This window comes from Drosophila arizonae, chromosome 3 (genome assembly GCF_054131065.1).
Source record: "Drosophila arizonae isolate 15081-1271.41 chromosome 3, UAZ_ARI_1.0, whole genome shotgun sequence".
Classification (NCBI taxonomy): domain Eukaryota; kingdom Metazoa; phylum Arthropoda; class Insecta; order Diptera; family Drosophilidae; genus Drosophila; species Drosophila arizonae.
Window position 1 is genome coordinate 543,239 of NC_142923.1, and position 22,015 is coordinate 565,253.

At 40.9% G+C, this 22,015-nt stretch overlaps 5 protein-coding genes across 6 annotated transcripts; 3 read left to right on the forward strand and 2 right to left on the reverse strand.

Moving 5' to 3' along the window:
* The first annotated feature begins 1,737 nt into the window (after nucleotides 1-1,737).
* Nucleotides 1,738-13,507, forward strand: AstC (Allatostatin C). Of its 2 annotated transcripts, none has more exons than XM_018003116.2 (4): nucleotides 1,738-1,990; nucleotides 12,062-12,187; nucleotides 12,249-12,385; nucleotides 12,452-13,507. In XM_018003116.2, the coding sequence occupies exons 2-4, from the start codon at nucleotides 12,089-12,091 to the stop codon at nucleotides 12,576-12,578; spliced, it is 363 nt and encodes a 120-aa protein (XP_017858605.1). In that variant the 5' UTR covers nucleotides 1,738-1,990; nucleotides 12,062-12,088; the 3' UTR covers nucleotides 12,579-13,507. The 2 variants fall into 2 exon arrangements, with proteins under 2 accessions (XP_017858605.1, XP_089320452.1); XM_089464326.1 differs by having other exon boundaries at nucleotides 12,458-13,507.
* LOC149269561 (uncharacterized) lies at nucleotides 7,367-8,850 on the forward strand. The gene has a single exon (XM_089464793.1). It carries the CDS (start codon nucleotides 7,786-7,788, stop codon nucleotides 8,725-8,727), a length of 942 nt encoding a protein of 313 aa, XP_089320919.1. The 5' UTR covers nucleotides 7,367-7,785; the 3' UTR covers nucleotides 8,728-8,850.
* On the forward strand, nucleotides 9,407-10,746 carry LOC149269562 (uncharacterized). The gene has a single exon (XM_089464464.1). The coding sequence runs from the start codon at nucleotides 9,535-9,537 to the stop codon at nucleotides 10,549-10,551; it is 1,017 nt and encodes a 338-aa protein (XP_089320590.1). The 5' UTR covers nucleotides 9,407-9,534; the 3' UTR covers nucleotides 10,552-10,746.
* Nucleotides 13,166-15,386, reverse strand: LOC108609430 (uncharacterized). Its single transcript, XM_089464328.1, has one exon. The coding sequence runs from the start codon at nucleotides 14,094-14,096 to the stop codon at nucleotides 13,911-13,913; it is 186 nt and encodes a 61-aa protein (XP_089320454.1). The 5' UTR covers nucleotides 14,097-15,386; the 3' UTR covers nucleotides 13,166-13,910.
* Nucleotides 15,387-17,219: 1,833 nt separating this feature from the next.
* LOC108609907 (uncharacterized) lies at nucleotides 17,220-19,087 on the reverse strand. The gene has a single exon (XM_089464327.1). The coding sequence runs from the start codon at nucleotides 19,039-19,041 to the stop codon at nucleotides 18,715-18,717; it is 327 nt and encodes a 108-aa protein (XP_089320453.1). The 5' UTR covers nucleotides 19,042-19,087; the 3' UTR covers nucleotides 17,220-18,714.
* Between the last annotated feature and the right edge of the window lie 2,928 nt (nucleotides 19,088-22,015).

Genomic DNA, 22,015 nt, shown 5'->3' on the forward strand with positions numbered 1-22,015 from the left:
GCGAATTTGGAGCTGTGTAGTGAGCTAATGGGGGGAATATCAGAACGCAAAACATAACCTTAAGCTGCTGAGAATATATAACATATATATAGAGAACAGCATAATATGAATATAGTAATTATATTATATACAACTATGGCAAATATTTTTATTATATTGCTAAATAGTTTCTCCTTTGAGTATTTTGTTTTATATTGCCACTGCTTCCCCCTTGTCTCTTTGGCGACAGGAATCAATGCATAGCATTAAGTAAATGCAAGGTGATTCAACTCGGTTGCTTCGATCAGTTTTTGCTCGTGCAGCGCACGTAGAGGTCGTTACGGCCAACTTTAATTGCATGTTGGCCAAGTTTTATTGGCCAATATGTGCGAAATTAACGATGTTGCAATACAAATTGATGTTGCAGTTCAGCCAGGAGCTGCGTGTAACGTTGGCCAAATAACTACTAGGAATTTTCAAGTAGGGAGTCAGTGACTACGCTGTACTCTGCCAACAAAAATCAAAGCTATAAAACACATACCAAAGAAATGCACCCTTTTAATTGGATTTAAGCTCTGAAAGAATTTTTACAATAGAAGCACTTTTACATGACCGACAGTTATAACTGATATGCCCGCTTTCCTGTATGAACGGGTATCATAAAGTTTTGTCTGCCTTATCAGGTGTAAAGCTAGGTTAAGAGTCTGCTCATAAATCAAAGTGTTGGTCATGTGACGTCACTGATTGATCAGCGCTGCGACGCTCTGTTCAGAACATGTTCAAATGAACTAGCAAATAAATGAGCTACTGAACTGATTGAGACGATAATAGGTCAAGTACTGTGAAACAGTTTCCGACTTATTGCATGGTAAATAAAGTACATTAAGTTATTGAATAATAAATCAGTGATTGAAATTGTTCATTGTAGACTGTATTAGGAATCTAAATTCTATTATTGTTCAATTGACTTCTAGTGAATTACTTTAGTTCAATTGTTCATCACACATAGAACTAATATTTTCAATTCTATTGAATAAAAAAAAAAACTCAAGATTGAAAGTCATGCTAAATTACAATTAAAATGCACTAAGGGGCTAATTCATGAACTGATTAGACGAGCTAATATTCATACGACATCAATAGAGAAAGAAAGCTTCCACATCAGCTGAACTAGCAACTACTCCCAACTGGTCATAATCAATTCAAGGGCATTTTCCGTTCATGAACTACTAAATGATTGAACCAGTAACTGAACTGATTCCGCTGTTCACATTCATAGCTCTGGCTTCAATTGATTTACGGCGCCAACAAGTATGCAACAAGTTTTGCCAATCAACAGGTAGCAACACACTATTCACCACACACACACACACACAGATACACATGCATACACGCACACATACATACATAACGGTTATCAAGCTGTGCGCGTGTGGTGAATAATCGGGCTCTTAAGCCGCACGTTGCTCATACGCAGCATTGGCAACGATACGACAACAGCAACAGCAATTGTTGCAGCGGGGCGGCAACAACAGGCAGTCCATGCGCCTAAGCTACCCCTAACACCTCCCCTACACACCCTCTAAACCTGCGTTGCCCACTTCCCCCTCCTTCTCAACACCTTTTCTGCTTCCTGCTGTTGCTGCTGCTGCTGCTGTTGGTGCTGCTGCTGCTGCTGCTGCTGCTGCTGCTGCTGTCGTCGCCTTCGACTGCGCCTGCTATTTTGTATATAAAGCCGAGCGTCGTCCATGGCTAACATCGAGTTCACAATTTCACTTCTTGGCGTTCACATCGAGTCCAAACAGTCTAACGGATCCTCTTCAGCAATATCGCATTTCATTTGTGTTTGCAGTACCATAAATAAATCCGTTTCGTGAGACACACACAAATATATATCCAAATATATATATCTAAATAAAAGTGAAATCGTAATCGCGCTCCAAGTTTTTGTCGGAAATCAATTTTGCCGCCGCTATTTGCTTAGCCATTCCATTATCCTTGAATTCTTGCGGTGAGTTTGTTGTTTCAATTATATTTGCCTAATTTCGAGTTATTGTTTGAGTTTATCTTAATCTGCTGGCAAGCGCTTGACTCAAGCAGCTCTTAATTGATATATTAATCAAGCGTGAATGCGGAAATGTTCAGTTCGAAATATTTAGGAATCGCTTTAACTCACTAATTTCTAAGCATACCAAATATAAGTGAAGAGCAATGCTGTGAAATTTATTCTTTTATTAAAAGTATTATAAATATTTATTCAAAAGAAAAAAACAAACAAATTCCGATGTGTTACATATAAATAAAAAAAAAAAATTAATAAATATATATATATATATATATATATATATATATATATATATATATATATATATATATATATATATATATATATATATATATATATATATATATTTTTTTTTTTTTTTTTTTTTTTTAAGTTTAAAATTAATTCTGATTTATGATTTTACTGGAAATTTCACTTTTATTATACATGTGTATAACTTTCGCTCTAGTCTTATTATAAATTCATTACGATTTCTTTCGTTGACAAAAAATCTAAAATATAAATAGCTGCATACACCTCAGTAAAGTGGTTAAGAGCCAAATCCTCTTTAGCCCTTTGCAGCTTATTAATTGTTTAATAATCGAATTTAGCTTATGCTTGTTCTAATAAATGGTTTCTCAAAGAGATTGACATTCAGACACTTTCTTACACGTGCAAACTCGCCTCTTCCAACTGCTTTCACACCGGTTGACAAATGTAGCCAATTAATCATTTGCGCTGGCAGAGCTTTACCGCTTTCCCGACAGCCTAAATTGAAATTCATGTTCGAAAATATAACATGGAAATAAAAATATGCAAGTAAAGATGAATAAATTAAATCTGACTGACTTGGAGATACTTTAGGTAAAATATTTCAGGTGAAAGGGCAAAATGGTTAAAATAGGAATTATTCACGTAAAAGGGAAAGAGTTATGGAAAAAACAATTATAGAAATAATAATTTATATACAAAATTGTATGAGTAATGTGAAATATCTAGTCATAGTCTTCAAATCAATTTCTGAGAATATTTATTTCAAACCTTATCAATCATTATGCAATATACCCAGTTCGGCTTTGCTTATTAGGGGGTATTTCAGCAAAAATAGATGTACTTTAGGGCAAAATAAGCAAAATAAAAATAAAACAAGTAAGAACGTTGCAGTCGGGCGTAACCGACTGCGGAATACTCATTCACATCCCATCAACAATTTAGTAGTTAAGTTTCGTTCTAACACTGTAGAATATACAGGTTTTTCCGATTTGCCACGCCCCAACTGGGCGTAGACACCTCATTTTTGGTCAGTTTTTAGAAAGAGATAACGTTACCCTAACTGCAAAGTTTGAATGCTTACCCTAAAAAAATGTGAAAATTACAGGGTATTTTTCGATATGCCACGCCCCTAAAGAGGCGTAAAAATTATTTTTGGGGAATCGATAGAGGAGGCTACCAGTAACTCAACTATCCAAATTTGAAGCTTCTAGCTATTATACTTTAGGAGATATAAACTTTTGCGGTTTGCCACGCCCCCTGTGGGCGGACATATATCCGACAAAACTTTTTGGTCTTGGGTGATCAGTCCGAGTATATATACAAAATTTGAGGTCTCTGCCATCAATAGTGTCCAAAATATAGGAGAATTTAAAAAATCACTATATCTTCAGGTCCGATTTGCCACGCCCCCAACGGGCGTAGACTTATAATTTATCTTCAGACTTTATAGAATCATACCATTAGCTGACGTGCAAAATTTCAGCATTCTAGGTTTACAACTTTAGGAGATACAGTTTTATCCGATTTGCCACGCCCCCAATGGGCGTAGATATATCCGCCATAGCTCGTGATCTTGGGTGGTCAACGCGGACCTACATACCAAGTTTCAGCTTTCTAGCTCTTCAACAAACATGATTTCTGGTATATCGGAAAATGCATTTTCCGATTTGCCACGCCCCTAGTGGGCGGATCGGGAAAATTTTAACACTTTATAAATCGGAGATATACACGAGTATGTGTTCCAAATTTCAAGTCTCTAGCTTTAATAGCGCCGAAATAGATTGCGTTCATACGGACAGACGGACAGACGGACAGACGGACGGACAGCAAGACGGACATTGCACAAAACCAATATACTGATTCACTTTCGTGAATGAGTATAATCACGGCCAAGAAAAACGCGGCTAAAGGTGTCTGTTGCGTGGGCCATGATATGGAAAATAATATGAATTACTTATGATGTGTAAGAGAAAGGTAAAAGTTCGCATCATTTGCTCTCGGTTGCTGCAGACGAGAATGGTAACTGGAAAATGAAAACTTTGTGCATTCTTATCATTTTTGATTTGCTATATATCAGCATATCAGCGAGCATAGTTTCCTAACTTTATCCTTTAGGCGTATTTGCCTTGATTTGAAAACAGAAAACCGCAATCAAATTGCATTTAATATTTATTAGAAGCTCCAATACAAATACTTCAGTCAGGCCTGGGTGAGGGAAGCCTTAAGGGTAGCCCAAATTAGATGCCCAATAGCTGATGAAACGAGTTGAACTTGAACGGGCCAACTGGAGCCCAGTCAATCAAAGTACTTTGAAGTGGGGCACACTGTTGACAGACAAACAATGAAAACTTTTTATTAAAACTTATAAATACATTTTTATTAACAGTTTAAGTAACACAGCATGTTTATCACTTTCAAAGTAGCTTGAAAATACTCTTTAGTTTCAAGAAAAGTTAGAAAAATATAGAGAAACAGGATGAGCTATCGCCACGAATATACATACAAAATTTCGAGTCTCTATCATCTCTTTAAGAGATCCTAGTGCTCATGCGGATGGAGAGATGAGCGAACGGAGAGACGGACAGAGCCAAATCGACATAGCTCGTCGTCCTGATCAAGAATATATATTCATCTTCGTCTACCTTTTACATACAATTCCACAAAACGATTATATCCTTCTTTTCCCAATCATAAATGCAATAAATTGTTCAGCAACAAAAAAGAACTTAAGTCAATATATTAAATAAATTCATGAGGTTTTACTCTTAGGGGAATAAATATGTTTCATGTTTTAATTATTTTCGTTTCAATCTATTTTTAGCTTATCTTGGAATAATTATATAACAGTAATTTCATCCGCATTACACCTTGTTAAAATCTAAAACTGTATTGGCAGATATTTGATTCCAAGCCAAGAGACTCACTTTTAAGTGGGGAAATCCTTGTTATCTCCGCCAAAACAAAGGCTTCTCCATTTCGAATTCCCATTTAATTTGACAAATATTTGGTAGCTGCAAATTTTAATAGAGGGTTCCCTCACGTAAGCCTTTGATGTTGCAATTGTTAGCCGAAAGCCGCAAAGACCGCAACTAGCAGAGTAATTTGATAATACTTGAGATAAGTTTCAAGTTTCAAATGGAACGTAGGCAGCGCCTCAGAAATTTTTGAGCATATTTGCGGATTGGGGCTGGGGTGGCAGGGAGAGGAAACGAGAACGTGTCACAAGTGCGTCAGACACGAGGCGCGGCTCAGACTTGTAATTTTTCATTCATCATCAAACAGCGTATCGCATGACCGTCAAATAAATCACGAAAAGCAACAGCCTACAAAGAGGGAAAGCCGCCAACGTTCATTTAAAAACGGACGCAAAAGAAAAACTGGGCAAAATTGATGGAAAACTGTGCGAAAATTACAAAATTAAGCCGCTTGCAGCAAAGCTTTGCATAAGCCGTGTAAGCTAGAACGAGAGAAAGAGAAAGAGTGAGAGTGGGAGTGAGAGTGAGATATGTGTGTAAAATTGCATTACAACTCTTTTGCTCTGACTCACTCTCTCGGTCACTCTCTCTCTCTCTCTCTCTCTCTCTCTCTCTCTCTCTCTCTCTGTCTCTCCGCTTTGCAGTCAGCTCGTCTGTGTCTACCCTATATTAAATTTCCAATTAACATTGACGCATTATTTATCAGCCGCAATAAAAGTGTCCTGATTATGCTCGCTTGCTGCTGGCCCAGCCCCCTGCCGCCCACCTCGCCTTATTATTCCATTTGATCTCTCAGCTTTAGCCAGCGCTTGCCGTATGCTGCTTGCCAGCACTTGGAGTGTCTACACTGCAGCCAGGCACTGCGCCACCCCCGCAACAGCCCCTCCCCCCCTGACCGTTTCCGTGTTATTAGTTTCATTTATTGCGCGTTCGAACTGAACCAAACTGACAATGTGAATGACACCTTTTTGTTTTTTGTCGCTTCCCTATCTATTAAGCGTTTTATGACTTGTTGTCCCAGCTACTATATAGATATATGTATGTATATATGTGTGGGGCATTATAATTATCTACGCGTCTGGTATTAACTGTTGCATGCGTCGCTTTGCATGTCAAACATTTGTACCTGGATTTTGGTTTGTGCATTTTTATGACAGGGCTTAACAGCTTTATGGGTTAGTCGGTAGAGCCTGTTGTAAATAGGGTATGAGCCATATATAAAAAAGTTAAATTAAATTCGTTTTTTAAAATTTAGTTTTCCATGTCATTGAAAGGGGCGAGTAGTCGTAGTTCATTTGTTTAACATATTTTTAGCATTTGTTATGCAAGTAATACACCTCTCAGAAAAATGTAGAAATGCAGAGTAACAAAGTAACAAAACAAAATATATTTGGAGAAATCGCCCTTAAAAGTATGCTATAAAATGTTGCATTATTTAAATTGATGCCAACATTTTTATATGTAAATTGTATCCTTATTATGTATTTCTGCACATTCGAGGCACGACATAGGAAAGTTATATATTTCCCTTAAGTATACTTTCATAAACTATTTAGACATCTTGCCAAATACAATTAAGTTTTTTTTAAGAGCAATTGACATTTTATAGTTGACTAGATTCTCATTTTCTATTGGTTGCATAAAGTCCTGGCAGCATAAAGAATGTTGAGTAACCATAAAAAATGAGAGATGCGATAATTCAGCTGTCTTTGCAGCTGCCACAGTTTATGAGTTGCTGCTGCTGTTGCAACAGGCGACTTGGTGGCACGTTGAAGTCGCTTGTGGCAAGAGACATTAACATTTACGGCTTGCCTCATTGAGTTTCGGTTTCGTATTTGGTTTTTTGATGCCCATGCCACACACACACACACACACACACACAGATACCTGTTGCTGAGCTCTACCTGCGGCAATTTATGACCTGCTTGCTCACATATTCATGCGACATTTTTGATGCCACGCCCATTAGCTGCCGCCCACTTGATGTCATTAGCATGCCCGTAATTAGTCAGAGATGATGGGACACGCGTGTGACTGTTTGACGGAGGCACTTAAATCAGGACCTGCAAATTGCCCTCCACAGAAGCGTAAAGCTATTCGCCTCTGATGTCTCAACTCGACTCCTGGCCACAGCTGCTTCTTCTTCTTCTTCTTTCGAATTATGTTTGATTCATTCGAGTCTAATTAGTGACGGCGGCCAGTTATCCTGTCTGTTGGGATCCCTTGAATTATTGACCGACGAATGAATTTTTGTGTATTGCATTTTAAATGGATGTTAAGTAGACCCCCCTTTCTCACACACACACACACACACACACACACACTACCTTAACTTTTTAATTATTGTTAGTACTTTTACCACTGTTAACATCATCGCCATTGCCATTGCCGTGGCGTGCAGCTCATTATTGGTATTCCATAATTCGACTGGCTTGTTAGATGAGTTTCCTAGATTGGCGGCCTCACTCATAAATAGCCGAACCTGCCCAGTCGCTGGCTGTCAGTGTTCGAAGGATGGTGGTGCATCGGTTGCAACATTTTCTGTATCAGCTCTTTGCCTACTATGCGATATTCATCGGTGTCACGAGCTATTTCTACGATTTTAAGCGGCGTCTGTATAAAAATACGAAATGGACACAGCTAATCGCCTGTTTGTCTAATCTAATAATAGTCAGTGTTACATTATCGGATTTGGCTTGGCTCTGGCTTGACTACGTAAACGAAGATCGGGTCACGGGCGAAATAATCCTACTTGACATCACGGTCAACGATATCGTTTGCGTGGTGCAGCTTTTGCAGCGAGTGCCCCGTGAACGGTCGACCAAGAATATTGAGCAGGAGCTGGAGTCCTTGACCAGGCTCTGTCCCAAATCCTGGGCGAGGAAGGACAAGCATTCCAAACGGGACATTCGACGTTTACGCAGCATCTATCTTGCGAAAAATTGCATAATGTGGATTTTCACAGGATTTCTGTCCACATTTTTGATTAAGTCTTATCAATTCATGAACTTGAGGCAAGCCAAATTATATATAGAACAAATGCTTGTGATCCTCAAAATCCTAGCCTTCGATAGTCAGGATGTTACAATGCATTTGCATTTCCTGCTCAGCTTGAGAATTTGTAGGCTCTATATGCGTCTCAACAGTCGCATGAGGCAGTTGGTCGAACGGAACTCGCCTGCGGATGCACTGGAAGCTCTTCATCTACGCCGGCTGCACTTGAAACTGACTTTTCTAATGGAGCGATTGACCAGTGCCTACGATATCATCCTGATAAGCACTCGATTTTCGCTGATTATAACCACTGCTGTTATGGGCTATTACATTAGCCTATCTGTATGCTTACCGACTATCTATAAGATAGTCGGCAGTGGTTTCTATGCCCTACTTGTACTGGATGCCTACATACTCGATCTAATCCTGGACTACACGATCAATGAACACCAAAAGACGTAATTTCTTCTACGACAACACTATGAGCTTGACCACCCCGACACGCAGCTCTCAAGAGGGGTAGCTACTCTCTACATACATTCTCTATATACTATTATATTTTTTTTTTCAGTTTGATCTATTTGCTTTGCAATTAACTAGCTTTCCCATGCAAATCAAGCCCTATGGCCTGCTCACTTGTAGCACTGCCACCTGGTTGAGTGATATTGCTTGCATCATTTGCTGGATGGTTGTTCTATTACAGTATAAGATCGTCTCGGAAAAGAGATAAATTAATATATAAATATATTTATGAATATAAATATTTTTTATCTTGTCATTGTCACTGTCATTGTCATTGTCATTGTCATTGTCATTGTCATTGTCATTGTCATTGTCATTGTCATTGTCATTGTCATTGTCATTGTCATTGTCATTGTCATTGTCATTGTCATTGTCATTGTCATTGTCATTGTCATTGTCATTGTCATTGTCATTGTCATTGTCATTGTCATTGTCATTGTCATTGTCATTGTCATTGACATTGTCATTGTCGTTGTCATTGTCATTGTCATTGTCATTGTCATTGTCATTGTCATTGTCATTGTCATTGTCATTGTCATTGTCATTGTCATTGTCATTGTCATTGTCATTACTCGAGCTTTCGAGCTTATAATGCCTTAATAAGGGGAAATGTTTTATTGATTGATTAATCGCTGTCTGGCGATTGATTGATTAATTAATCGCTGTCTGGCCGCACGCAACATCGAATTATATATTCAAGACTATTGATTCAGCGCCAGGGCGACTCTTATATATAGTATTCGAATAATGGAGGCACGCCGGTTACATCGTTTGCTCTATGAGCTCTTTGCCTACTATGCGATATTCATCGGTGCATCGAGCTATCGCTATGATTTTAGGCAGCGTCTATTCAGAAACACCAAGTGGACACAGCTCATCGCCAGTGTGTCCAATGTGCTGCAGTTCGGGATTACAATAACGGATCTGGTCTGGGTGTGGTTCGATGTGGTGTGCCTGACAGGAGTAACAGGTCAAACAATCCAATTGGATTCCACCGTTAACGATGTTGTCTGCCTGGTGCGGATATTGCAGCGGGTGTCGCGGGAGCGAGCGACTAGGAACCTTAGCCAGGAGCTACGATGCATGAGCGAACTCTATCGATATCGCAGATCGAGGAAGGATAAGCGAGACAAAGAGGACATGCGGCGGCTGCAGTGCATCTATTTCGTCAAGAATTGTATTTTGTGGCTGCTCGTCGGATTTCTTCTCAGCCTTTCGTTTATTGCCTTGCAATTTTTTGGCTTGACGGGGAATAATATGTATGTGGAGTCTCTGCTAATTGTGCTCAACTTTCTGGCCATAGACAGCCAGGATGTCACCATGCACTTGCATTTCCTGCTCAGCTGGCGCATTTGTCGACTCTACATGCGACTGAACAGCCACATAAGGCGACTGGTTCGGGGCAACTCGCCAGAGGATACCCTGGAATTGCAGCACCTGCGATGGCAACACCTGAAATTGACCGCCCTCATGGAACACTTGACTGCTGCCTACGATGTCATCATGATAAGCAATCGCCTCTGCATGATTGTCTCAGCAGCAGCTCTGGGCTACTACATAAGCGTCTTTCGAAGCGATCAAACCGTCTATCAGATCGTGGGCTATGGTCTGTATGCTCTTATTGCTGTCGACGGCTATGTTCTTGATCTGATCCTGGATTGCACGGTGAATGAACACCAAAAGACTTTGCTTCTACTGCAACAACAAAATGAGCTCGATCAGCCCGATCCGCAGCTCTCTAGAGGGGTACCACTCGCCACTTGAACCTCCTCTTGGCGTACTCTTTATATACCGTATTATTTCTTTCAGTGTGATCTCTTTTCTCTGCAAATTACTTGCTTCCCTATGAAAATCAAACCCTTCGGCCTGTTCACCTGCAGCACTGCGACCTGGTTGAGCAATATTGCTTGCATCATCAGCTGGATGGTGGTTCTATTGCAATATCGGATCGTATCGGAAACAAATAAATAATGGCTTATATTCAATAAAGAATCGGAGTATATACATAGTAAATATTTTAATATGATCCCTAGTTAAAAGACAATATACCGTTTTTCCCATTACTAAAAGATGCCAACTCAGGATTCTCATTATCCCTGGATCCTTAACTGATGATATATATATGCTCAACACGTAACTCTATAACAACCTATGTACCACACTCTTAGTATATGTACAGGGTATACAATTTCATTGATTGGCTTTTACTATTGAATTGGAGCCGTCTACACTTGATAATAAGCAACTAATTTTTATGGTAATACTTTCTGCTAATCAATGCACAGTGGGGACTTGTTGACTTTCTCTGCTTGAAAAATAAAGACTAAAAATAGGCAAATATTTTCGGCAATTTATTTTTAAGCTGATTCATTCGTAATACAATTAAAATGTTTTTGTGTAATGCATTAATTGTTGGCAAAGGTTTGATTGCTGCACAGCTGTTGCTTGGAAATAAAATTGCTGAATGCGTAATCGCCCACAAAGGGAGCGCCCCTAATGCAAATACGGCGGCAGCCCTTTCAGGGTCTCCTGAGAATTCGTCTCTTGAATCACGTTCACGGCGCAAATTCAATTAAAGTTGGAAAACATTTTCTTGTCTAGTTGTTAGAGCCGCACGTGGCAGCTATGGCAACGGGCATGTTGCACTATTGCGGCTCTCTCTCACCTTCACTCTCTCTTTCTCTCTCTCTCTCTCTCTCTCTCTCTCTCTCTCTCTCTCTCTCTCTCTCTCACTCTCACTCTGTCTGTCTGTCTATTGTGCTGTGCTTTTCAAGTTCATATCCGATTTTAATTGCGGAAATGCATTTATGCTGCAGCCTGTTTGAGCCCGCTCCACCCCATTTTGCGGCATATACTTATACAATGCAATGCGGGTCACGTTTGTGGCAACAAGTGTTTCGTTTCCCGTTGCCCGCGTCCTGCCGCACTGCCTGCTTACGGGCCATTATCCTGGCAGCTTAGCCACAGCAGATTGGCTCTGATTGCCCTTTGTCCTTTCAACGGAATTATGATATGAGCTGCATGCAAACTTTGCACTTTGATTTGGATGCGAAATAGAACGAGCCTGCGATATTGGAATGCAACATATATTCACTTTTGTTTATGGTAAAATAGAAATGAAGTAAAATTTAATTCAATACTTATATATACATTTATTAATTTATTTCTAATATTTACATTCGATAAATGTAATGTGAATACGTAAATATATAAATGTAGAAATTTATCTGTAATATTGTATAATTTCTTAAACTTGGTTTCTTTATATTTTCAGCCCTACAGTAAAGAAACTTTATAAAAAATGGTGAAATTCGGGCAAATTCTGCTGTGCTACGGCCTGTTGCTGAGCGTGTTCTTTGCCGTGAACGAGGCGCGACCCTCCGCAGCGGAGGCGAATGCTGTAAGTGAGGCCTAGACTTACTTTTGACCAAGTTTAACCAGCTGGAGCCATTTGCTTACAGGAAACTGATGGACTGGACCAACAGGATGCTGAGGATGTGCGTGCTGCCTACGGCGGCTATGAGATGCCCGCCCAGGCGATCTACCCAAACTTGCCCATGGACCGCCTGCAGATGCTCTTCGCGCAGTACAGACCCACGTAGGTTACGTCAAATAGGTCTCTCTCCTTCACTGATCTTTATGTTCCTTGGTGAATCCGTTTCAGCTACAGCGCCTATCTACGCACCCCCTCCTACGGCAACATGAACGAGCTGTTCCGCATGCCCGAGAGCAAGCGCCAAGTGAGGTACAGGCAGTGCTACTTCAATCCCATCTCCTGCTTTAGAAAGTAAATGCCACCAACTGACGCCGATGACAAAACAACACTACAAATTCAATAGATAAATCAAAAGGAGAAGAAGAAGAAGTAGAAGAGGAGGACAAACATAAAGACAGCCCATTGAAAAATTAACATTTCAATCTATGGAAAGCCCATTTAGCATAATTCCAATGCCAATATTTAGTGCAATTAACTAAAGTTAAGACTCAAAGCTCTATAAATGTCTATTAAACAGTTAAATAACAATTTATAAATAATAAACTTTGCACATAAATGAAATTTATGTTTTCGCACTTGACTTTCGTTATTATTAGAAACTTTTCAATTAACAATTTCTATTATGCTTGCATATGGTGTGGTAAAATAATATTTAAATAAATATGTTTAGCAAAAGTATTTAATGCAATTATTTGAATATCTACATATATGCACTAATACATTGAAACGAAATTAAATTTCCCCTTGTAAATGAAACGTTTCAAAACTATTGTATAATACATATATACACATCAATAAATACATATATTTAAATATATATCTATTTGAATTTACACCCGAATAGAGTCCAGCACTTATTTAACTATCTATGTAAAATATGAAAGCTCTGAATAAAGTACTTAAAATATATATTTAACATAAATGCAGAATTTAAATGGATTTTTTATGTTCGAGCCTAAATATCGAGTGCTCACTGTACAGGCAACTAACTTAACAATAATTATTATTATAATAGCAATACTTTAGATGATCTTCGTAAGCTTTTTCTTTTTTCCTAAAAGTCAGCTAAATACAATTTTGCAGGAATTATTCCTCTTAATGATTGATGGTGTTAGCTGAGCATAATTCTGTATGGGCTAGAAAAATACTTTAAAAGATAAAAGTAAATAATCTATTTATTTATTTTTGTATTATTATTATTATTATTATTATAATTTTTTTTTTTACGACAACTTATATTACAACTAAAGTTGCGTTTTTACATACATTATCTGAAATATAAAAATATTACAGTAAGACTATTTTATATATAATGTTAAGCTAATTTAATTATTTGATTCACAGTTGAATATGATGATCCATGATCTGCCGTCGCCTTCAGCTTTACAATACTTAAAATACTTATATTTAATTAAAGGAATTTAAGACCATTTGGCATGGTGAAGACATGAATTTCATTATAGTTCAGAGCTTAGACTGACTTTTTTATCTTAATTATAAATTTAAAGATTTCTTGAGCTTCAGTGATCAGATGACTTCAAGTTGAACTAAATTCCTTAGTACTGTTCACAGTTTTCTTTCACAAATATTTTGATTTTCAATCACAAACATCCGCCGCCTGCTCCGCTCATATGCCCAGGCGTCTGGGCTCCAGCTGCTTTCGCTCCAATTTGCTGCTCATCTGGAGGACCAATCGATCGGGTGTTGAGATCTTGTAGTCCGCATCCCTTCCGTAGCGCTTCTCGACGCGCAGCGACGTGGCCATCACGAAGACGGAGAAGACCAGGGCGATTAAGTAGCGTACAACCAGCATCGTTGACTCAAAGCGCTTGCCGTGCCAGATCACACAGGTCGGACTGCTGCGGGGTGGTGAGGGGTCGCTCGCTTTTATAGGACCTCCGCAGGTAGCTTTCTCAATGTTTCCAGAGCGGGATTAGAAGCGCTTTGTTTTGCTCGTGAAATTTCCACGTTATTTACATACGCACATTTATGAGTGTAGATTTTCGTGCAGTGTATCTGTGTGCGTCCGCTAATAAAAGTGCGCTAATCCCATGGCAATTTCCACTTCCTGCGCCGGCACATGCAAATCCCGAACATGATTAGCCTGTCTAATAATTGCGAGCATCATCAGTTACAGCAGCAACAGTTGCTGCGCAGCATCATCATCAGCAACAGTTGCTGCTTCCAAGAACCCGCTGTCTGCCTATTTTATGAGGATAACGAAGACGAAGAGGAGGAGGAGGAGGAGGAGGAGGCTGAAGCTGAGGACGAGGACGCATTTTACCATTAGACATTTTAATTGTTAATTTTGCAAAAATTTAAATAATGGATGCGCTGCAGGCCGCGAAGCAGCTGAGGCTACCTGCATTTATTAACTGCCTAGCCTCAGTCTCTCGCTCCCTCTCTCTCTCTCTCTCTCTCTCTCTCTGTCTCTCGCTCGCTCTCACTCTTGCACTCCAGCTCAAGTGCCATCAACGTAAAAACAAGTGGCAACAATTTTCTATAAATTGCATTTGTGCAAAATTAAGTTCAATCTTGGCCAAGTGCAAGTCCGCAGTCTGGAGTCGAAGACCAGGTCCGGTAGCCGCATCCGTTGCACCTCCTCGCTGCTGGAGTAGCCAAACTCCATTAACTTTGCAATTGGCCACCATAACTTTTAGCTGGGGCTCGTTTGCCTGGTCACCTCGCCACACCAGCGGCGGGACGGGGGGACGGCATCTCCACCACATCCCAGGCTGCATCGCTTGTTAGTTTTTGCGCCAGATCGTTTATAATAATTCGTATGCGAGTCATGTCATGGCCCCTAAAGTGTATCTGCGACTGCGCCGTCGCGTCGTCGTCGTCGTCGTCGTCCACTTGGCCAAACACACGACGCGCTGTATCTGTATCTACGAGTTTCTTCTGTCTCGCTGCCTCTGCCTCTGCCTCTGCATCGGCCTCTGCCTCTGCCTTGGCCTGGCCTGGCCTGGTCAACTATGCAACCGCAGCCAGCGCCCCGATCGCCTGCTGACTTGGCTTGATCTTGCGCCCATTTTTCTGCGCGCTTTGCTTTGGGTCGCCAACGTTCGATTCAAGCTCTCCTCTCCATCTCTCCACTACCCCACCCCTTCTCTTCTCTGCCGCCTTTCTCTATGCCCCTCTTGACCACTTGCTGTGGTCGCGCTGGTTTTGCGCGTTCTATCGGCAAAAGGAAGTTAGAAAATGCTCTGAATTCATGTGGGCACTGGCGCTGGCATTTGGCTTCAGCCTCAGTCGGAGTCGCAGCCGCAGTCGCAGCCTCTGCCACGGCTTCAGCTGATTGCAGATCTTTGACGAGGAAAGTTGGTTTCAGCTTGAGCAACTAACTATAGAAGTTAGTTAGTTTTACTAAACTAAACTGAACTAAGCTTGACTTTACGTTTTCGTCGTGTGAAGCTCATAATATATACAGAATATAAATATTGATTACATAGAAATAGAATATGATGGAAATATTTTCGATCCTGCTAAAGGATAATACTTTTAAAAACATTTCAAATACACCTTTATCTAATAAACCGCAGAGTCAATGAATCAACCAGTCGATAGTTTAGTCACTCAATCAGGCACTCTAAAATTCTGTCAGTCAATCAGTATGACAATCAATCACTAAATTCCAGTCACTGCCAAACAAGGAATCAATCAGTTCAGTCGGTCAATCAATCAGTCCGTACATCAGTCAGTCTAAGTTTCAGCCAATCCATCAGTCAGTCAATCCGTCCACTATAGTTCAGTCACACAGTACACTGCTCACTCAGTTATTAAATCAATCAGTTAGTCAATTGGATTATCAATCACTCATTACATTGCTCAATTAATCCGGCAGTCGTTTCATAAATCAAAGACCTATTCATATATATCAATCAATTCATTCTCTCAATAAGCTAATCAGTCAATCAAGCAGTTTACCGCACTAACGCATTCTTAACTTAATCAGAATTGACTGCCTTGATTGGAAAGACTACAACAGCTTTGCTTAAGCATATTTACTGTTATCGATTTATCGATCAGTTATCGAGGATGTCCAGTGTTATTAGGCATATGTACATGCTTTTGCTTTTATGCTCTTAAGGCTAATTGACCAAGTCCAATGCTTCGCATCAGCTAATCCCAATTTGCCTAATTGTTATCGATCTTTGCTTCATTTATCGCTCGTCTCTTTCCTTAGGCTCAGCTGCGGCTTTCTATTAGCTTTTTCCGGTCAAATCAAATATTGCAGGCAATCGAAAACTTGACACTGCGATTATTTACCTTTTTTTGGGCGCAGGCTGAACGCTTTTGCTGTTGTTTTTAGAGTTGTTGTTGCTGCTGTTGGGCTCGATTGCTCGCGAGTTGCCACAAAAGGGCAAGAGCAACAGCAGCCGCAGCCGCAGCAGCAGCCGCAGCAGCAGCAGCAGCAAGAAATATGAAATTCCAGCAGCTGCGGGACATTTGAGGTGGCCAAGGCGGGGCCAACAGCGACTGCCAGCTAACCGGTAGTTGTTGCTGTTGCAGTTGCTTGTTGTTGTTGTTGTTGCTGCTTAGTTACTGCTTCTGCTGCTGCTGCTGCTGCTGCTGTTAGTAGTTGGTGGCTCTAGACTTTGGCGGCGTCCTCTTCGCTGGTCGTCGTCACCATGTCGTCGCTCTGGACATTGCCAGCAATGTTGCTCTTATTTCAGAACATGAACAACAGCAGCACCAGCAGCAGCAGCAACAGGAGCAGCAGCAGCAACATCGTTTGTATGGGTCGCAAGAATGCCTTAATTCAGGAATTTAATGAAAAATGCTCTATGAAGCAGAGCAGCAAATTAAAAAAAAAAAAAAAAAAAAAAAGGAAAAACTTTTGCACAGCAGCAGCAACAAACTCAGCAGCAGCAGCAGCAATCGGCGCTGTCGCGGCAGCAACAGCAGCAGCAAAAAGGTTAAAATTAAAAATCAACGCAGCAGCAGCAACAACAACAACAACAGCTAAGTTGATGTGTGAGATCGGTGGCAGGTGAGTCCAGTGGCTGCTGGTGCTGCTGCTGGTGCCTCGACTGTTGCTGCTGTTGCTGCTGCTGTTGCGCGTTGTAAATTACATTTTCCAAATGCTTTTGCCATGTCGTACCAAAAACCCCATGTACATATGTGGAATAAGGCCGTAGCTCCTGCCTCTTGGCTTCCGTTTTTGATTTGGAACACTTGTTGCAGCTAGCTGTTGCAAGTTGTTGTTGCCCATTGGAGGTTGCTGCTGCCTGGCTTTAGGATTTGTCCTGTAAATTCCTTGGGGATGTGTACAAACACACACACACACACGCACACTGAGATTTCTGCTGCTGTTGGTCTTTGGCTTCTGTTGCTGCTTGTTTGATTATGTTGTTGTTGTTTGTACAGATTGTTGTTGATTTGAGTGTTGATTGTTGTTGCAACATAATGCGGTAGGTGGGCAAAGGCCCTCGCCTTTGATTCAACCGAGACCCAGACCCACAGTCGACTGTGCGTGTGTGCGCTGAGTGTGAACTGCGAAATGGCTTCGGACAGCAGGTATTATAAGATTTGCTGATGTTTTCGCAAGATGTTGACTGGGATTACGGCTAAACAGCTACACGAATTGAGTTGCGAAGAAATTAAACGGCTTTATTGCAGCTCTCACCCGACCTGGCTCAAACTTTCCCTGAGGAAAACTTTGTGAAAAAAATATTCATTTTAAAATCTGTGAAATAATTTCATTATCCGATTCATACAACTTTAGCAATGATAACATAAATCGTATAACACAGTTGATTTTGCATAGAAATATTATATCGATTAACATTTAGTCGATTATATGAAAGCCCTAAGGTAAAGCTCGTATTGATCTAGCCTAGTCGTAGTCTGACCCTCGGTTTATCTGTTCATTCGTCTACCTATAGCCAGCTAATTCCAGCCATGTTGGAAGTATGGACGGCTTTCCCTTTCCATGAAAGTTTTCACACAGAAAGTACTCAGGTCATGTTTAAGATCTCTGTGGAATAATTTTTGCATGTATTTCCGTCTGTCCATGCAAAACACTTTATTTTCGTCGTCATTAACTTACAACCCCAATTAAATTTTTTTTTTTTTTGTGATTTATAGATTTTTCGGTTAGAAGGATCTCATATCTTTTTCGAATTCTACACTTGAAATCTGTGGAATTTCGTTGAGGTTTTGAATTTGGCTTGTGTGTCAATTCAAAATGTATGATAACTCTGATTTTAGTATTCTAAGTTATTAAAACATATAATAAATAATCAGTTAATCTTTTTATACATATTGTATTTGTCTTTAATTTGATTTTTTCTTACTTAAATCTGATCTAAATATTTAATATTTAATACAAATATCTTAAAAATTATTTATTATTTTCATAATATGTCACATTTTTGTCTATTTTTTTTAGTAAAGCTAATATCTAAGGTCGAAGGAACTCTTTAGCCTTAGAAGATGGGCTCCGGCTCAACGATCTCGTAGGTCGACATCGGCAGGACATAGTTGCTGTAGTAGTTGCCGCCACCAAAGGGTATCACCAGCTGGGGATAGAGCTGAGCTGGGGGCATGTAGAAGTCGTGCCGCTGCTTGAGGAACTGGGTGCCAACCACAGGCCTGTTGGAGATGGTCTGCACCAGGTCGTTGTCAATGTAGTCGTCGGGCGTCGCTTCCTCGGAGTTGACCTCGTTCAGCAGATCCCGCGGCCTCGCCCAGCAGCCAGAGAGCGCAAGGCTGAGCAGGAGCAGCAGCGGCAGAGCAAACGAGTTGATGGACATCTTAGTGGCTTGACAGTTGAACAGGGAGTGTCTGTCCAAACGGTCAACAGCTATCACTTATATAGGCATCTGCAGAGATCAACCCGGGCAGGTGAGCAGGTAGAGCGCGGGCGTTAAGCGATTTCTAATGAGCGGGCGAAGCTGACAGCTGGCAGCTAAGCCTCAGCCTGAATCCGAGGCTGAGCTGAGTCCAGGCCTAGCAGTTGGGCCTCTACCTGCTCGGAGATAGTTAAGCAGATCCGCAGCCACCCGGTCGATAAAGTCACTTAAATGCAAATCCCAAGCCCAAGTCGACTCCAACTCAGGCTCCAACTCCAACTCCAAGTCGAAGTCGAGTCGATATATCAATGCGTTTGCCATTTAACCATGTTAATCAAACAACGAAATCCATCAACGGTTGACACGGCCAACAAGCAGCAGGTGGAGGACAAGACAACAAGCTACAAAAAAGCGCAGAAAAATATTGAGGCTGGCCATAGACGACTGCGCAATGCTCGTCTAAAATGTCAATGGATCTACATCTGCATCTATATATCGATATGTGCACTAACATATAGCAAAATCTTGATACTATATTTACACAAGTTGTATTGAAAGATATAAGATAATGCAGACATGGAAGGATATGAATATTGATACTACTGGATACTACTGAAAGGAACCATGGCAGCATTACACTTTCTTTCTATAAGAGCGTATATGAATACGTATTCCTCATTAGGCTACTACATCAATAAGTCTACATATAAAGAGTTATATACATCTCTGAAGATCTACTCTATGTAAAGCTCTAGAGATTCTGGTATCTTGCTGTCAAAAGAGATTTGGATATAGGCAGACCTCACTCACAACTGATATACCCATTTCAATCCGAAAACGAGTGAGCAACAAAAAGAAAAAATGAGAGAAAAAAGGAAAAACCGAAAGCCAATCCCAATGCCATATCCCCAGACATGTCAGTGCGATAATGGTGCACTTCGTCTAAAAACAACTTCATTCACAAAAATCTGACGAAAAGAGGCAAAAAAGAAGAGAAAAATCAAGCAGAAGAAGAAGAAGCAGAGGGAGACGCAGAAACGGCAGCAGCGGAGCTTAAAGGAAGCGAGTCCCATTAAAAATATCTTGTGGATGCCAAAGAGCTAAAGATACATTCAACGACGACAAGGTGCAAGCCTAGCCTAGTCTAGGCTGGGGGCGGCGGGCGGCGGGCGGGGGGCAGACGTCAACTCAAGACTGGAGCTGGAGCTACTTGACTACTTCGCTACACAATGCACAGCAGCAGCAGCAGCAGCCGATGTGGGGGCGGCGGTGCGCAGGGGGCGTGACGAAGCTGGGCAGCAGGCAAGCAGGCGCAGCTTGGATAACGCTTGCAACATACGCCTAATGCCACAGACATCGACATCCGCCATTTAACTTCTTAACCCCCAAGTGGCTCGCTGGGCTGAAATCGATGGAGGAAAGATAAGACGACGAAATTAAAAATAAATCAAACGGAAACGAGTGAAAAATGTGAGAGAAATATCTTTAAAATAAATCTGTTGTGTAGTAACAATATTAAATAAAAAACCTAAATTTCGTTTAATAAAGTTTTATTATTATATAATACTGATTTATACATATTATCTGAAAGACTTTATGAATGAAAATAATATTTAATTATTATATAAAAAATTTATCAATTACTTGTTTTTAAATATATGCAAATAAATGTATAATGACACACGGATAGATAAAATATTAAAACTGTAGAAGGAGCATATATCCTTCGACTTTAATCAATAACTCTTAAATTACTTAAACAGAATTATCGAATTATCAACATCGAATAAACACACATACATATGTCAGCTGATATAATAAAATAATCCGTTTCATTTAAGTTTCAAATTGAACAGTTATGTCTCGAGTCACAATGATCAGCAATTGAATTAATAGGATCTAAAAGTATAGGAAATTATTCGAGCTGCGTTATTTCCAATCAGAAAGCTTAGTCATTCAAGTCCTGAACTGGATTTCTTTGGCTTTTGCCAAAGCTTTCATCTGTCTCTCTTTTTCCACGTCCATTGTAGGGTTAAGTCGTTTGCGCCTAGGCCGGCGCAGCTGCTGCGCAGTCGCAACTGTCTACATTTGTCTGGCTGCCTACAGCTGCCGACGCAACAGAACAGCAGAAACAGCAGAAACAGCAGCAACAGCAGCAGCAGCAGAGATGCCGCGTCGCTGTCCTCTCTGGCTTGGTCGGCAGTCGGCTCGATTATTGGACGTCCAGCTTTCAATTTGCAACATAAAGCATCTTCATCGTGGGCCGCATGAATGGGCAGCGCAGCAGGCAGCATGCAGCAGGGAGGGGGAGCGGTGCAGCGGCGGGGGCACAGGTGAGGCGTGGGCCGATTCTGCTCGGTGCCTGCCTGGGCTGGCATTGGCAGCAGGCACTCAGGCGTGCCGCGGCGGTAGTCGCTGACCTTTATTGATTGCTGTTTGACCTCGGCAGCAATTGTTGCTGTTGCTGCCGTTGCATCTGCAGCCATTTGTACTTGCTCGATCACAGGCATAGATTAAGCAGCAGCAGCAGCAACGACGCCCACAACGGCAGCGCTGACTGCGCCGCGTCGCGTCGTTGCAGTTTTGCCGTTTTGCTTTCTGCCTTTTTGCTCAACCTTCATTGTTGTTGCCATTGTCGTCGTCGTTGTTGTTGTTGTTGTTGTGCCATTACTTCGTTCATGGCAGTTAATTTATATTCGATGCCATCTCTAGCTCTCTCCCGCTCTCCCGCTCTTAATGCGAGCTTTTTGCTTCTGCTGCTTCCTTTGATATGTTTAGCTTAAGGTCGTCGCTGACTGACAGCTGCAGCCGCTGCGCTGCAGCAGCACTCCGCCGTCATTGACGCCTCTTCTTGTTGCTTTCCGCTTTCCGTTCGCCACTCTCCACTCCACACACTTCACTCGAAGTGCATGCAAAGCAAAGCGTGTCAAAAGAA

What these genes read in the sequence shown, in the direction of transcription:
- LOC108609430 (XM_089464328.1), bottom strand. Translation starts at nt 14,096, where the DNA reads ATGCTGGTTGTACGCTACTTAATCGCCCTGGTCTTCTCCGTCTTCGTG.
- LOC149269562 (XM_089464464.1), top strand. Translation starts at nt 9,535, where the DNA reads ATGGAGGCACGCCGGTTACATCGTTTGCTCTATGAGCTCTTTGCCTAC.
- AstC (XM_018003116.2), top strand. Translation starts at nt 12,089, where the DNA reads ATGGTGAAATTCGGGCAAATTCTGCTGTGCTACGGCCTGTTGCTGAGC. An exon ending in CCGCAGCGGAGGCGAATGCT is followed by an intron (nt 12,188 to 12,248) that starts GTAAGTGAGGCC and finishes ATTTGCTTACAG; the next exon opens with GAAACTGATGGACTGGACCA. An exon ending in TTCGCGCAGTACAGACCCAC is followed by an intron (nt 12,386 to 12,451) that starts GTAGGTTACGTC and finishes AATCCGTTTCAG; the next exon opens with CTACAGCGCCTATCTACGCA.
- LOC108609907 (XM_089464327.1), bottom strand. Translation starts at nt 19,041, where the DNA reads ATGTCCATCAACTCGTTTGCTCTGCCGCTGCTGCTCCTGCTCAGCCTT.
- LOC149269561 (XM_089464793.1), top strand. Translation starts at nt 7,786, where the DNA reads ATGGTGGTGCATCGGTTGCAACATTTTCTGTATCAGCTCTTTGCCTAC.